At 41.8% G+C, this 17,670-nt stretch overlaps 2 protein-coding genes and 2 pseudogenes across 2 annotated transcripts in view; all 4 read right to left on the bottom strand.

Moving 5' to 3' along the window:
• Positions 1–2,263, bottom strand: part of LOC111950146 (protocadherin gamma-A2-like) — a 2,764-nt gene extending 501 nt beyond the window's left edge. The window contains 1 exon segment of the mRNA XM_070434585.1: positions 1–2,263. This exon segment is cut by the window's left edge and continues 1 nt beyond it. Within this exon segment, the coding sequence (XP_070290686.1) occupies positions 1–1,688 (1,688 nt within the window). The 5' untranslated portion in view covers positions 1,689–2,263.
• The window catches only part of LOC111950144 (protocadherin gamma-A11-like), a 105,486-nt pseudogene that overhangs the window by 60,490 nt on the left and 27,326 nt on the right, over positions 1–17,670 (bottom strand).
• Positions 2,807–4,508, bottom strand: LOC112067840 (protocadherin gamma-B7-like). The gene has a single exon (XM_024134548.1). The coding sequence runs from the start codon at positions 4,256–4,258 to the stop codon at positions 2,807–2,809; it is 1,452 nt and encodes a 483-aa protein (XP_023990316.1). The 5' UTR covers positions 4,259–4,508.
• LOC111950149 (protocadherin gamma-A11-like) lies at positions 13,443–16,460 on the bottom strand (annotated as a pseudogene).

The following is a 17,670-nucleotide window of genomic DNA, read 5'->3' as shown; positions in this document are numbered from 1 at the left end:
AGAACCTGAGGCGCGTTGTCGTTCTGGTCTTTTATGAATATGTTTATAGTCACATTGCCACTCAATGGGGGTGAGCCTCCATCTTGTGCTTTGACATGTATTTTGAAAGATTGAATTTGCTCATAGTCAAAGGGTTTCACTGCGTAAAGCACCCCACTGTCTGCATTTACAGTCACATAAGAGGAGAGCGGAGCTCCGTTTAAACTACCATCCTCAAGGAAATATGACACCCGAGCATTTGGTCCCCAGTCTGCATCTGTAGCGCTTACAGAATAGAAAGACAGAGAAGAGGCATCGTTTTCGAACACATAGGCGTCATGGCTTCCTTGTTGGAACTGGGGCGCATGGTCGTTCACYTCCGAAAGCTTTAAACTGAGCGTCTTTTTACTTGAGCGAGGCGGGTAGCCTCCATCTACTGCTGTGATTGTTACATTATATTCTGATGTCTGTTCTCTATCCAATACCGAGTCAGTCACCAGATTGTAGTAGTTTGCTAAAGCTGATTCAATTTTGAAAGGAAGGTTGCGATCAATGGAACATGAAACCTTAGCATTGTCGCCCGAATCAAGATCCTGGATGTTAATCATGGCTACAATAGTGCCAGGGACTGAGTCCTCGGGTAGGGCACTAGAAAAGGACATGACGGTTATTTTCGGAGGGTTATCGTTCATATCAATAACATCAATAACGATTCCACATGAGTTTGTTAAGCCACCGTTATCTTTAGCTTTTACCTTTATCCTAAATTGTTTGTTTCTTTCATAATCTATATCACCCACTACCTTAACCTCACCTGATTTGGGGTCAATTGTGAATAGCTCTCGAATAGTAGCGGTAGCATGCTCAAAATAAAATTCTATGTTAGCGCTAGATCCCTCGTCTGCGTCTGTCGCGCTCACTGTTGTAACCAATGTGCCCTTCCCAGCATTCTCTAGAACGGATGKTTTATATGTAGCTTGGCTAAATATCGGGGCATTGTCGTTGGCATCGAGAACCACAATGTGGATTTTAACTGTTCCAGACCTCCGAGGGTCTCCGCCATCGACAGCAGTTAAAGTCAAATAGTGATGCTTTGTCTTTTCTCTGTCCATGGCTTTTTGAAGTACTATCTCTATGTTCTCACTTACATCTAGACGACCTTGAATCTTAAGATRAAAATGATCCGTGGGGTTTAATACGTATTTCTGGAGTGTATTTTCCCCTACGTCCTGGTCTATTGCGCTTTCTATAGAGAAAAGCGCACCAGGTAGGACTGACTCGCTAATTTCCAATTCAATTTCCTTTTTTGGAAAAACGGGGCTATTGTCGTTGATATCTAGTATTTCCACTGTAACCCGAAACATCTCCATTGGGTTCTCTAGAATCACATCGAAACTGAAGCTACATGCTGAGKTCTCCAAACATAGCTGTTCCCGGTCCATTCTCTCTTTCACTAACAATTGTCCTTTCTCTCCGTCCAGCCTCAAGTACTCACTGCCGCCTGCGGTGAAAACCCGAGCTCTCCCAGCTACAAGCCGTAGAGGCTCCAGTCCCAGATCTTTCGCTATATTCCCAACAAAGGAGCCCACCGTCATCTCCTCCGGGATGGAGTAGCGGACCTGTCCGGACACACCGTAAGCTGAGAAGGCGCAAACCATGAATATGCACAATAGCCACTCCAAGAGCCTGTTGTTCCTTCTCATTGCCATTTCACGACAAAAAGCCAAAGCCAAAACACAATATTAAGGCAGAAAATAAATCCTAGAACGTATTTTTCAAGAATCCAGACAATGTGACGTCCGTTTACAGAACAAAGTGTTTCTGTAGAACTAATGTACTATCCAGAATAGGGCCCTTATTCTATCAACTGGGTCTCCAGTTTAATGTGCTCTCTGGGCGTTGCTAAGCGCATTATTATAGTAGGAACCATAGTGTGATTGTGCTAAATATTACATGCGATCAACAGCGGCACTCAGGGTTCAAACTAAGTACTACATTACTAAATAAAATGTGTCAAACTTCAAAACACCGAACAAATGATTGACATAAAACAGTTACACATTTCCTTTTGCAAAATTCTCCTCCATATTATCATAACATACTGCATAAGAATGCGATACATGACTATAGGTGAAGCAGAGACATTACACTAAGATTCATTGGAATACACACAGTCAACATGCGTAACGACAACCCCTGGGCAGAAATGAACGCAGAGAGGGAGAGAGAGAGAGCGCGATGCATCAACATCCCAGATAGTCTATAAAAAAAGAGGTAAGATTGATTTCAATATGCCTTCTCACCTCTCCATCACCATCCTCCTGCTCCCTCTTTTCTCTCTGCATTGTCCCCATGCGACCCACATCCACCAGTGTGTTCTGGCTACAAGGCCTAGCAAACTTCACATCACTCATCCTAGAGTCAGTGGTTCCACACACCTCATAGTTGTACACACGCTGTAGGGTTCCCATGGTTCCGTCTGGGTAAACGGGAGGGTAATATGGYATAACGGGGAGGTTTGCTGCAGATTTATAGAATAACTTATTCTGTTTCCACCGGTAGATTTTGACAGAAATTATAGCAATAATAGAAAAAATAAAAAGTAGTGAAACCACAGCAAGTGCCAAAATTAAATAAAATGTCAGGTTATTGTTGTATTCTTTGTCTTGCGTAAAGTCAGTGAGTTCTGAAAGGACTTCAGGGAAGCTGTCCGCCACCGCCACGTTCACATTGACTGTAGCTGATCGAGAGGGCTGTCCGTTGTCCTCCACTATAACCTGTCTCTTATACACATCTAGATGTGTATAAGAGACAGGGCGTATGGTTCTTATTTCTCCATTCTGTAAGCCCACTTCAAACAGCGCCCTGTCTGTCGCTTTCTGCAGTTTATATTAGAGCCATGCATCTGTCTCTTATACACATCTAGATGTGTATAAGAGACAGGGTAAGCATTCTGTCCAGAGTCCACATCAACAGCCACCACTTTAGTGACAAGATAGCCCACATCTGCTGAACGAGGCACCATTTCAGCCACCAGAGAGCCACCAGTTTGTACTGGGTAGAGAACCTGAGGCGCGTTGTCGTTCTGGTCTTGTATGAAAACAGTTAAAGTCACATTGGTGCTCAGAGGRGGTGAGCCGCCATCTTGCACTTTAATGCAGATCTTAAATTCTTTGATTTGTTCAWAATCAAAAGCACGCGCTGCGTGGATCACGCCACTTTCTGAATTCACAGATATAAATGGGGATACTGAAAGTCCGTCTTTATGCGAATCATCTATAAAATAAGAAATACGGGCGTTGTTGCCGGTGTCCTTATCACTGGCTGTTAGTGAAAATATGGATACACCGGGAGAGTTGTTCTCCCTCACATAAGCAGTGTATGAGTGCCTCTCAAATACTGGAGCATTATCATTCACATCCGATATTCTCAATGTCAGTGTCTTGTTAGTAGAACGCGGAGGAAACCCCTCATCCACCGCTGTTATTGTAATGTTGTACTCGGAAACCATTTCACGGTCCAACATCTGATCTGTGACCAAACTGTAGATGTTGGAAGAGGATGACTTAATACGAAAAGGTAAATCCGAGTTTAKGGAACATTTGATGTGTCCATTTCTACCGGAGTCTAAATCTTTAATGTTCAGCATTGCTATAACTGTCTCTGGTGACGCGTCCTCAGGTATTGGGTTAGAAAYGGTTATTAATGTAATTAGAGGGTCGTTGTCATTGATGTCCAAAACGTCTATCTGTACTTTACAAGAATCTGTAAGAGAACCCCGATCCATTGCTTGCACACTTATTTTATGTTGTTTGTTAGTTTCGAAATCTAATTTACCGTTAACTTTGATTTCCCCYGTAAGAGGATCAATAGTAAAAAGATCTGACGCGCTAACAGTGGAATGGGAAAAAGAATACACAACCTCTCCATTTGTCCCTTTATCTGAATCGGTAGCACTGACTCTCAAAATCACAGTCCCTTTAGGCGAATCTTCGGATAAAGAGGATTTATAAAGGACAGAGCTAAATACGGGTGCATTATCATTTATATCCAATACTTCTATGTATATTTTGACCGTGCCCGACTTCTGAGGAGTACCTCCATCCACAGCAGTTAACACTAAAGWATGTTGCTCATTCGTTTCCCTGTCCAGCATCGTTTGAAGTACCATTTCTAAATATTTACTGCCATCAGAGTGCGAATGTTGCTTCAGAGTGAAATGATCACTCGGAAGAAGGGAATATGTTTGAATGGAATTCATTTCGACGTCAGGATCCATAGCATTCTCTAGCGGAAAACGGGCACCAGACAGAGACACCTCACTAATCTGTAATCGAATTTCTTTACTTGGAAATACTGGAGAATTGTCGTTTATATCTAATATCTCTACGTCAATACGGTGAAGTTCAACGGGATTTTCAAGAATTATCTGGAAATGTAACGAACAMGGAGCCACTTGGGCGCACAGCTCCTCTCTATCAATCCTGTCTTTCACATGCAGAGTCCCTTTGTCCGCATTGAGACCGATATACTCACGGCTATCCTCTGTAAAAATACGCGCTCGACCTGATTTCAGTCTTTTAACTTCCAGCCCTAGGTCCTGAACGATATTCCCCACGAATGAACCCGTTGTCATCTCCTCTGGAATAGAATAGCGGACCTGGCCGTCCACATACCGGTAAAACCAGACTGAGAGGAGAAGATACAGTTGCCATTTCCGAATGGCGGATCCCCCTGTGCCACGAAAACAAAGAAAATACATGTTTTCTTAACGTTGCAATTGTAAAATCCGACAAGGCGTAGGCCTATATGTAGGCAAAGGAGRAAATCAAGATAGGTCTGTTATTCCAATGACATCCGTCAGAGACAATGTTCTCACACTCCCAAAGCAATAGTGTTTGCGTACATGTCACTGCGACTCTAATATCATCCACAAAATAGGCAGGGCCAACATTACTCTCTTGCAGGTCTACTATTGTATCGGTCAACAGCGGCACTAAGAGCATAGGGCAGTTATTACATGTGTAGAGAAACATGTTTCTGACAAAAGCTTGTTATCAGAAATCACAACTCCGAAATATCCACACCATACTGTAGGCTACAGAATGACGGCAGACTATGAATTGTTTTAATTGTACGGTCTGCATGTTCAAAAACACGCTAATGTAAGACAAGACTAAGAGAGATGCACATTAGGCTACTACATATGTTGTCATRCTCGGTCAGAACTACTTCGGATCCAAAACAAGTTAAAAGTTCAAATAAATCAAACGTWAAAAATAAATAAAAAATCGATAAATTACTCAAATATACATTATCGTTCTGTGTTGGTTAACATAACTATTATGCCCGATAAAAGCACAAGTCTGTCTGACATTGTTGCTGTCCATAAGCGGAGGTGCTGAAATGAACACAGTACTGAGAACACTCTTTGAACAAGATTAGTAAATGAATAGCCCGTAAAWACCCTGGTAATGCACACAATAAATCAGAGAACATCATAGGATGTCAAAGACCGAATCTAAGTTTAAACAAAACAAATGAAATTGAAAAATGATCAACCAGCATAACACATTGGGCAGACATTATCTGACCTGTTCAAGGGAATCTGGTCAATATAGGAAGTGTATCTCTTTGTGCACGCTGTAAAGTCTCCATAGGGTCCATTATTTACACGTTCTGACTAAAAGGTCTGGCAAATTTACAGCCACTCTTTTTTGAGTKAGTCGAGATACATAGTTGTACACGTGTTGCAGAGTCCCTGTCCCTCTGGCGCCTGCGTAACCGGGTGGATATCAGGGAATAACTGGGAGACTAGAACTGGTACCTGTGCGTGATTGTCTCTATCTGTAGATCTTCACTGATATTATAACCARTACACAGGAGATGAAAAGGAAGGACACAACAGCCAAGGCCAAAACTAGARAAAAAGTCAGRTTATCGTTGTAATCCTTGTCTTGCGAATAAAGTCAGTGAATTATGAAAGCACTTCAGGAAGCTGTCCGAAACCACCACGTTCACGTTGACTATAGTTGATCGAGATGGCTGCCCGTTGTCCTCCGCTACAACAGCGAGCTTGTGTTTCACGGCATCTTTATCAATGACCTGCCGTATGGTTCTTATTTGTACATTTTGTAGACCCACTTCAAACAGCGTCCTGTCTAACGCTTTCTGCAGTTTATATTAGAGCCATGCATTCTGTCCAGAGTCCACGTCAACAGCCACCACTTTAGAMACAAGATAGCCCATATCTGCTCAACGACGCACCATTTCAGCCACCAGAGATCTACTAGTCGTTACTGGGTAGAGCACCTGAGGACCGTTGTCGTTCTAATCTTTATTAATTATTCACTTCAAAGTTACGTTACATTAAAGTGGAGGAGAGCCTCCGTCTTGSSCTTTGACGTGGAATTCAAAAGTTTTGATTTGTTCATAAGCAAACGATCTCACTGCATACATAATGAATGTTTCGGAATTAATCGTTATCTTATTTTTATTTCAAGTTTTATTTAMTACACTCATATAGCAGTCAATACCAACGGAACTCCATGAGCATTCAACATATTGTAATAAAACAAGCAGGTGGCGCGGCTCGAACCCTCAACCTTCTGGCCCAAAGCCCAAAGCCCAGCGCACCATCGACTGTGCCACAAAAGCATGTTGGAGTGGAAGAGTCGATATCCGCGTTTAGCCTATAAACCACCGTCACTACACAACTCCTTCCATTCAAAGAGCGCGTCCTCGAGCTAGACCTCACAGACGCCGTCTTACAGGAACGCGCTCACCCGCCAAGCACATGCACTCTCGTGGATGCGAGGTCCGATCACTTCTGACACCAATGTAATGAAACAAGCCGGGAGCACGGCTCGGACCCTCAGTCTTCTGGCCCCAAGCCCAGCTCGCCATCGGCAGTGCCACAAAAGCCTTCTCCAGTGACAGAGTCGATATCCGCGCCTACAAACTAAAATGAATTTATAAGAGCAAAAAAAAAATATATAAAAAAAGAGTAAAAAAAAGATAGCAATAATGTCCTGCTATCTTAAAGTGACTCACTAATCAATGAGAATAAATATATGATTTSTGACCGTATGTACCGTTCAGTTCTAGACTTTGGTAAAGTCAGTTCGTTTTGGCTACGGGTGTTCCTGTCTGTCACCGTGATTCGGTCAGGGGGTAGCTAGTCTTTGAATTTAGATTTTAGGAGGCTGACTGTGACGATAGTGCTGGTTTGAGGCCGTCTTTGATGAAGACGGGGTAGGGACAGGGTCTGAAGTACCTCAGTACAACTGGAGTATCTACCTAGGACGGCGCGGCATGCTCTCTTCTGAATAGATCCAGGTCATCGGACTGGGCTTGGGTTAATGAGCTGGGCCAAACAGGAGCGGCATAGTCCAGGGTGGGGTGGAAATGCTCACCAGGTCTTCCTGTGGCACATGGAACCTTTTTAAAAAACGAAGGAGAAATCTGTGGCTCTTGGTTACCATAGCAACCTGCTGCCCCATTGTAAGCCCTTTTTTTACCATTACCCTAAAATCTTCACACTATCACATACTTATCAAAGATGAGATGTCATTTCCTTTCACCTTTGATTCTTCCAAGAAATAGGAGACGCTGGCGTTCTGACCCCAGTCTTCATCTTTGGCGGGACCCAACTAATTGACACACCTGGGGAGTTGTTTTCTATTATAAACTGGGTGGTTCGAATCCTGAATGCTGATTGGGTGACAGCCGTGGTATATCAGACCGTGTACCACGGGTATGACAAAACATTTATTTTTATAGCTCTAATTACGTTGGTAACCAGTTTGTAATAGCAATAGGTTATCTCAGGGGTTTGGGATATATGGCCATTGTACCACCGCTAAGGGCTGTATCCAGGCACTCCACGCTGCGTTGTGCATAAGAACAGCCCTTAGCTGTGGTATATTGGCCATATACCACAGCCCCTAGGGCCTTATTGCTTAATTATACAACGGGTGGGTCTAATCTTGATTGGTTAAAACCACATTCCAGCCAGTGTCTATTCCACAACTTACCACCGGCTAAATCTATGACTTTAAATGCCTATTTACTCTGTTCCATCTGACTGCGCAATCCACTTTTTCATCAAATRAAAMCAAATGTATTTATATAGCCCTTCTTAAGGGGCTATATAAAAGTGCTGTACAGAAAGTGCTGTACAGAAACCCAGCCTAAAACCCCAAACAGCAAYCAATGCAGGTGTAGAAGCACGGGTGCTAGGAAAAACTCCATAGAAAGGCCAWAACCMAGGAAGAAACCTAGAGAGGAACCAYGCTATGAGGGGTGGCCAGTCCTCTTCTGGCTGTGCCGGGTGGAGATTATAACAGAACATGGCCAAGATGTTCAAATGTTCATAAATGACCAGCATGGTCAAATAATAATAATCACAGTAGTTGTAGTTCATAAGCCCAGCCAGGCAATTTATAAACTTAATCTCCACTYTAAAAAGCATGGAGACATTATCTCACATTTTTATAGACTAGCATTTGGTTTTCAACAGCAGAGATTTGTAAAAACCTTGCTGTCTGTCTCTCCGACATTTGCAGCATTGTTTCAATATTGAAATTCGATCTACAGCTTTCACATGGTAATGAGCGTGTCAGGAGTCAGGATGAGACAGACAGGCAGCTTTTCCAGCCAGTCAAAATCCTGAATCAGCATCGTTTTTATGGATTATATACAAAGAAATATCAATTAAAAAAAAGGTACAACGAAACAAAGTGCAACTAGTTTGCAGTATTTCCAGCTTCTATTTGAAGTGATTGTGTTAGCTGTGCTGTTGGCTAGCACATTTTCTATGCCAGGTGAAATCGRGCCTCATTAGTTCATTGTTATGGATGTACCAAATAAATATAATTAGAAAACAGCTTAAACAAATGCAAATMAAGCTACTTTGTTGTTATTCTGGCTGCATTGTTTGACGTGACTGTATGTTAGCCGTAGTTTGCTAGCTAGCAAGTAAGGGATAAGAACGTTGCCAGCCAGTATGGCAATTGAACATTTAGAAAGATCGACTGGGTCACGTCCATAGATACAGAACAAAAAGAGTGAATGACTGGGTCGCGTCTCTAGCAACTGAACCGATAGAACGAACAGCCAGCCGGCCATGGTAGCAACCCTAGATTTGTGTCGGGGCTATATCTTATCCTCCAAACACCAGCTTCTCAGACATTATCACTGAACTTCTTATGGATAGGGGGCAGCATTTTCACGTTTGGATGAAAAGAGTGCCCAGAGTAAACTGCCTCCTACTCAGTCCCAGATGCTAATATATGCATATTATTATTAGTATTGGATAGAAAACACTCTGAAGTTTCTAAAACTTTTTGAATCATGTCTGTGACTATAACAMAACTTATTTGSCAGGCAAAACCCCYAGGACAAACCATTCAMATCTTTTTTTGAGGTCACTCTCTTTTCAATGGGTTTTCATTGGGAATCCAGATTTCTAAGGGACCTTCCTGCAGTTCCTATCGCTTCCACTGGATGCCAACAGTCATTAGAAATTGGTTGAGGTTTTTCCTTTGAGAAATGAAGAAGTAGCCATGTTCAGAATGAGGCTCCAGTGAAGTGTACTGTTTGTTAGAGGCGCGTGACCAGAAAGCATGCTACACATTGTTTTCCTCCGGTATTGAACACAGATCATCCCGTCTTCAATTTTATCGGTTATTTACATGAAAAAATACCTAAAGTTGTATTACAAGTAGTTTGAAATGTTTGGACAAAGCTTACAGGTAACTTTTGTAGTCATGTTGAGCGAGTTGGAACCAGTGTTTTTCTGGATCAAACGCGCCAAATAAATGGACATTTTGAATATATATCGACGGAATTAATCGAACAAAAGGACKATTTGTGATGTTTATGGGACATATTGGAGTGCCAACAGAAGAAGCTTGTCAAAYGTAAGGCATGAATTATATCTTTATTTCTGCGTTTTGTGTCGCGCCGGGAGGGTTGAAATATGATGGTCTGTGATTGTTAGCTGGGGTGCTATCCTCAGATAATAGCATTGTTTGCTTTCGCTGTAAAGCATTTTTGAAATCTGACACATTGGCTGGATTCACAAAAAGTGTAGCTTTAATTTGGTATATTGAATGTGTGATTTCATGAAAGTTTAATTTTTATAGTAATTTATTTGAATTTGGCGCTCTGCATTTTCACTGGTTGTTGGCCAGGTTGGACGCTACCGTCCCACATATCCCAGAGAGGTTAAAGAGGCCACACACACAATTAGCATTTTTTTTATTTAACTAGGCCAGTCAGTTAAGAACATATTCTTCTTCACAATGTTGGCCTACTCCGGCCAAACCCTGACCCTTACGACGCTGGGCCAATTGTGCCCCACCCTATTTGACTCCCAATAATGCCCGGTTGTGATACAGCCTGGAATCGAACCAGGGTCTGTAGTGACGCCTCTTGCATTGAGATGCAGTGCCTTAGAGTGCTGCACCACTCTGGAGTCCAATCGTCCATACCATTGTGGCGTTTGATTTTGCATTCTCTTAAACATTGAGAAAAAAGCTAAATATATCTTTCCACATCGAAAATATTGAGTTGCGTACTCATGCACAACTCCCCCGTAGTCCTTTTAAATCATCTGTGTCGGTTTTCATTTGAGTTTGATTCTAGAAATCTGCCGCAACTGCTGTTTTGGCTCATATGAATCACTCAGTTGGGAGATTCATCGCATTTGAGGCTTATTGTCTTATTGTTCAACAGCAGCACTCAGAGTCCAGAGAACAAACTAACATCATGTTGATTCTGCTACACAGACAGCTAAAGAAAGACTGGTGTATTACATAACCACATCTGTGGAATATTATTGTAATGACAGCTCTAAAAAGGTTACGGACACGGGTGTGGGTAAAGAAGTTCAATACTACAGTAAAACATTATATTAGAGGGAGACTTACTACTAATATCAGAATTAATATCACAAGCAAAACAAAAATAGATCAGTCAAGATAAGTATCAACAATTGCCAATTGTCCATCTTGTCATTTTTAATACTTGAATATTAACCAGGTCATGTATATTTTTATGTTGTCAGTAAACACTTGTCACAATACTGTATGGCAAAAAAAATATARGTTATATAATGATACCGTAAAAGCCAAAGCCAAAGACACAAACAGCTCTTTGAATGCAGCACGGTTGGTATTTCAGCACCATGGAGAGCACCAGTTGCAAATTGAAAGGCAGACTATCAAACCAACTAAACTAGATCTTCTTTTAGGCCATGAAATACAAAAACGATTTAATAATGAAAATGGTGTATGCTGCAACTGTGTCACCAAATACAAATGATAAAAAGATGATCCCCAGCAAATCGATATGGCAACATGTGTTTAACCCCGACTGCATAATTCACATTACAKAAATATTTACCTCAAGTCTCAAAAATCAGAACAGCTGTAGGTAATGTTTWATCCACCATTTCAACCCCTTTATTTCCATGTAACTGGGGTTGAAACTGAGGCCAACATGACTCCTCCCACAGACCAAGGTCAGAGGTCATCACAGGATGAGTCAGAGAGTGTGTCAAAGCAGTGAAGCATGAAGCCCRATATCCAAAACACAAGCTCCACATGTTCCCAAAACAATCTACACACATCCTGCTGCAGAGTTGCACACCCAACACCCCACAGATATGCCCCTCTCCATTCCGTTATGTCCCATGGACATTGATACCTACGGAGGCTTGTCTATACATCACAATCACAATCACGGCAGACATGATGCACCTCTTCCAATATCACAACTGAAATTCCATTACCAATTCTGTATATAAAATATAGATTATATGCATTGTTATATATCGTAGACAAATGGGTTATATAGTTATACACACAGAAAGAGATAGGCCTTCTGTTCAGATGAAGAAGAATTAAATGAATAAGAGATATCTTTGAGCAGATACGGAGGGCTGAGGAGCTACATATATAATTCTTCTGACCTACTTTAGAACGTACTGTTAAATTATGTGCCAGTGGTGAGAGAGTAGTTCTCGCTGCAGGTGTGTGTATGTTTGTCTGCAGTGCTGAGCAGAGTAGTCTCGCTGCAGTGTGTGTGTATGTTTGTCTGCAGTGCTGAGCTGTGTGAAGTTCAGCGGGCAGTACACTTTGTGTTACTGGTAGGCTGTGTGTGAGTGATTTTGCTTTGTGGGCCACTACTGGGCTGTCTCCTCAATACAATGTTCTGTGTGTTTAGGGCGAGGAATGTCATGTACTGCTGAGATGTGTGCTAATGGTAAGGTGTGTTATTACTGGGTCGTATATTACTGTGTCAGCAGTTTGCTTGAGATGGTCAATGGACAATGGTCAATGTTGAAGAAAGAGAAAGAACCGCTGACAGACAGTTAATCATGAGAAGAGTTACCCAGTAAGGCATGTATTCAATCAATCTGAAAATGATTGAATACCCAGCCAGATCAACCGTGATACAAGTCAGTACTGACGATTGAGAAACATGGATGAACGTCTAATTCTGACGTGAGACTGTGAGAGCTGGCAGCATCGAGAATACTAGACAATGCATCTAAGTGCATTGTTGAATGACGTAAAGCCAGTGTAAAGTGTCTGAAGTAGTGTATCTGTCAGCCACATCGTGTAGGCCTACATGTCAACCCTTGTGACTGTACGAGCCAACCAATACCGTGGGAGACCTTCATTTGTAAAGAAGAAGAAAAAAATATATCTTACCTTCAGACGCCCAAATAATGGTCCAATGGGAGAGCYTGAAAAAACAAGAAACAAATTAAAGAAAAGTGTTAAAAACAAAACAGGTTTAAATGCTGTGTCCCATTTGCYTTTAATTTCACACGCTTACAAGAAGAATGACCTATAGCAAAATGGTGTTAAGCATTTTATGGACATCTCCTCTTTCAGAACACTTAAAGCAGCTACATATCTACTGATGGTAATAAAGCTGCTATGAAGTAACAAAATGCATGTATTCATACTCTCGCCAAAGGAATATGAGTGCATGGTTCATTCTCTCCATGGGCCTAAAAGCTGTAGGCTGTGCCACTAGTGTCACTTTCTCTGTGCTCACTTTACACAGAGGTGGGTTTTGAGTGACAAATAGCCTTTCTTGGCTGGAAAATGTTCTTCATTATGTACTTGAATGGTGCCATTATGACCCTGGGGTGACCTCCAAATTGCCATTTTCGCATCTGGGCGAAACGTTCAACTCTGGGTGACTCTGCTGGTGACCAGAGTGGATAAGCTTGCCCACGGTTGTCAAAGACAATAGAAATGTACACAACAATCACCAGCAAGATTTTCCTGAAAAATAATTGGCATTCACACAGTTAGATATTAAAGATCTATTCCACAGTTAGATATTAAAGATCTATTCCACAGTTAGATATTAAAGATGTATTCCACAGTTTGATATTAAAGATGTATTCACATTAGATATTAAAGAATGTATTCCACAGTTAGATATTAAAGATGATTCCACAGTTAGCTTACTTCATAAAGTTTCTTATGTTTCCACGGCAGAACAAATACTCAGGCAGAAGTTTGACAATTACTCCTGCCTGATATGAATTCAACAACGGTTAAAACAATCTAAATTTCAAAGAACTCGGTCTATCTCCAGAATGAGCCTTGAACCTCTTCTGATACAAGGTCAGTGTGAAAAACAGGTATATGGAATGACAGGATGATTAACCCAGGTGTCACTTCATGGTCAAATGTACGCAAACAACCCAAGGTCAAGGGGAATGAAATATGTTCTATACTATTTTCGTTGAACTTTGACCTCCCCTCCACCACCACCAGCCAAAGGGCTTGGATGAATGAGTTCTAGTATGGATCATCACACACAGTAAGCAAGCAGACCAAACAAATATAAACGTCTTCTCTCCCTCATCCCACCACTGCTCTACCCAGAGCGACACTTTTAATTTGAAAAATGTTCCATTACCATAGTTAATATTTTGATCCACTCTCAATAGCTTCACTGGTTTCATCTGGGCTCTTCCTTAGTGTTAAATCAGCAGGCAGTGTGCTGTCATTGTAAGATCTGACAAACTTGAAGTCACTGTGCGTGAGCCCGTTGTCAGGTATGCGTCATAATATAAAGAACTACGGAGAGTCCAGCTCCATCCACCTCTGCATAGTTGGGAGGGAAATACGCGCTTGGAATGGCGACTGCTCCATCAAACAACATTCTAGGCTTTCTACTGCGGCAGAACCTCACGGCCAGGATGAGAATAATGAAGTCAGAAAAAGTGGAGACAGAGACCAGTGCAATGATCAAATAGGAAGTAAGTTTGGAACTATCCTCATAAGTCATGTCTTTCAGTTCTGGAACTTCAGCCAAGTTTCTGATATGAGTAAATATACATCACAGGTTGTAGAGAGAGAGGGCTGTCCGTTATCTTTCACTGATATAACAAGGTTCTGCTTCATACTGTCAGATTCAGAAATGTCCGCTGTCCCTATTCTCCACTGTGGAGACCAATAGTGAAAAGTCCCGGATCAGTCGATTTCAAGATCTGATATGAAAGCCAAGCGTTTTGGCCAGAGTCAGCATCCACAGCTATCACCTTGGAAACCAGGGACCCCGCCAGAGCAGCTTTGGGACCATTCTCAGTCATCAAGGAGTTCCCTGCTGGAGCAGGTATATATCTGGGGAGAGTTATCATTCTCATCTGTTATGAAGACACTCACTGTCACGTTACTGCTGAGTGGAGGAGAACCATTGTCTCTGGCTACAACGTGGACCTTGAAGCTCCTAAACTGTTCATAATCAAATGCTCTCACAGCWTGGATCACKCCCGTGTCTCCGTTGATGGATAAACATGAGGACACCGGAACACCGTTGATCTCACTGGACAATAGAGAATAGACCACCGTGCCGTTCTGTCTCCAGTCTGGGTCTCTGGCAGTAACAGAACACATAGAGGAGCCAGGCTTGTTATTTTCAATCACATAGGRGCTGTAGGATTGTTCTTCAAACACAGGTGGGTTGTCATTCACATCTGATACAGATACATGAATAGTCTTTGAGGACGATAAAGGTGGAGACCCCTCGTCAGTGGCAGTGATAGTTATGTTATAATCTGATATTATCTCACGGTCTAGTTCACTAGTTGTTACCAGAGAATAGTAGTTTTTGATTGAGGGGTTAAGTTTGAAAGGAACATTTTGTTGAATGAAGCAGCGGACCTGTCTATTTCCCTCCGAGTCRTTATCCTGTACATTWATGATCCCCACCTCTGTGCCAGGTAACACGTTCTCAGGGATGGGATTTTTTAAAGATTTTAGGAATATCACAGGTACGTTGTCATTTACATCTGTGATTTCGACAATTACTTTTGTGTTGGAAACCAACCCTGATCCGTCTTGCGCCTGGATACGCATTTCATAATATGTTTCCGCTTCAAAATCTATTGGTCCAATGACTTTAATTTTTCCAGTCTTCTTTTCAACGGAAAATAGCCTCGCTGCTTTATCAGATATTCGACTGAAATCGTAGCTCACTTCCCCATTGTGTCCCTCGTCAGCATCCGTGGCACTAACTGTAGCTACTACGGTATCGAAAGGAGAATTTTCTGGTAGACTGACCTTATAGGCGTCCTGACTAAACACTGGAATATTGTCGTTAGCATCCAACACAGTAACGTGTATAACTACAGTACCAGATCTCTGCGGAGTCCCACCATCAACCGCAGTAAGTAACAATGTCACCTCCTGCTGTTGTTCTCGATCTAATTCATTCTCCAAAACTAACTCGCCATATTTCCCACCGTCTCCATTTGTATGAACAGCCAAAACAAAATGGTCATTCCTCTCCAGCGTATAGCTTTGAACTGCATTTAATCCAATGTCTGCGTCATGGGCTTCGTTTAAGGGAAAACGTTGCCCTTTCACAGCCGACTCTACTATCTCTAATTGTATGCGTTCACTTGGAAATCGAGGTGAATTATCATTTATATCCTGGATTTGAACAGTAACACGGTGCAACTCTAAAGGATTTTCAAGCACCAGCTCGTATTTCAAAGCGCATGAAACCCTTGGGCCACACAGCTCTTCTCTGTCTATTGTTTCAGCGACAATCAAATCCGCCGAGTCAGCATTGATATCACAGTAGCGTCGACTGCTGCCGTCCAACTCTAACCTAGCGTCACGAGCCGACAATCTCTTAGCATCCAGCCCCAGATCKTTGGCTATATTTCCGATCAAAGATCCACGTTTCAGCTCCTCCGGAATAGAGTAGTTTATGTCTCCATGGCTAGGGTGCAGTTTGGACAGAGAAAGCAGTGTCACACAGAGTATTGAGAGCGAGAAACCGTTGTGTCCCATCTTCGACATATGCCTGGAAGACYGAGATAATTCACAGAATAGGCCAGTTGTTCGTGATGGATAATTATTCAAACGGTTGGCTAAACGAAGAGAAAAGAAGCATTGCATACATGCAGATTCTCCTGCGATGTTATGTGACGCAGTTGGGTGTTTCTTGCTTTTAAATATTACAGTTGTGGGAGGAGAGATACATATATTAGTTCAAGGTTGGTATATAGCGACACACTGAGTATWTATTTCAACACTGCATTTACTGCCCCCCAAAAAACGGCCCAAAAAAGGTGTGGAGTTGGGGCGCAGGGAGCTTAGAAACCCATTTCTCAATGTTTGACAATTGATGAAACAATCGATAGCCTACACTTCATAAGCTTTATATTATAGTGAACTATCAAAGTGAGAGGTAGCCTGCTATCATTAGATCCGCTATAGGACTATAGAAGATTTCTAGAGAAGTTGGTAAATATCACGAAAAAATCCAAAAACAGCAGCAGGGTGCTGAAGCAAACAAACGTGATACTAAATCAGATCTATATGTACTGTATGGTCTTAGGTGAATCCTTATGTTATAAACGTCTGTATGCTCTGGTTTTAAAACTGAATAAGATTCGGTTTTATTAAGAAACACTACATTCCACCTTGAATGAAATGTAAAATAAATACACATCTAATGAAATAATGATTTCAAACGGTAAAAATCCCTGATGATGTGCCTTAGAAAAACATAAGACCAGAAAAAAGTTTAACTACAGATAGCTTTAGTCATTCCGTTGCAGAAGCCTGCAGAATGGTGATCGCTATCCACAATAGTGGTGCTGAAACACCAACGACCTCGAAAGGGCGAACGGCTGCCATATGATCTCTTAAATGCTGTGTAGACACCACAGAAAAGAATGAAAACCACTGTTGGCTAATATTTAGAGCCTTTGGCTACCCATTCAAGTTTCACTATGTCCAGAAATGATTTAGGAGTGATACACTGATTTTCATGGACATAGTTCTTATAAGAGTCAGGAGCAAAATCAATGATGGCACAAAGCAAACAAACAGAAACAATTGAAATGTATCGAATTAAATAGGCTACGCCGAGCCAACCGAACTCACATTTAAATATGATAAATCAATAAATTATATCAGGCCACTGTTATCTTACCTCATTACAATTTTCTGCATTGTTCAGAGTAATTATACTTTCGCTAATAGGCTCAACTGGATTCTTCAGTGTAACATCAGCAGGCAGGGTGTTGTCATTGTAAGATCTCACAAACTTGAAGTCACTGGTGCGTGAGCCCGTTGTCAGGTATGCGTCATAATTGTAAGAACTGCGCAGAGTTCCAGCTCCATCCACCTCTGCATA

The sequence above is a fragment of the Salvelinus sp. IW2-2015 genome, linkage group LG23 (genome assembly GCF_002910315.2).
Source record: "Salvelinus sp. IW2-2015 linkage group LG23, ASM291031v2, whole genome shotgun sequence".
Lineage (NCBI taxonomy): Eukaryota > Metazoa > Chordata > Actinopteri > Salmoniformes > Salmonidae > Salvelinus > Salvelinus sp. IW2-2015.
Note: the sequence above shows the minus strand (reverse complement) of the source record. Positions and strands in the feature narration are given on the sequence as shown.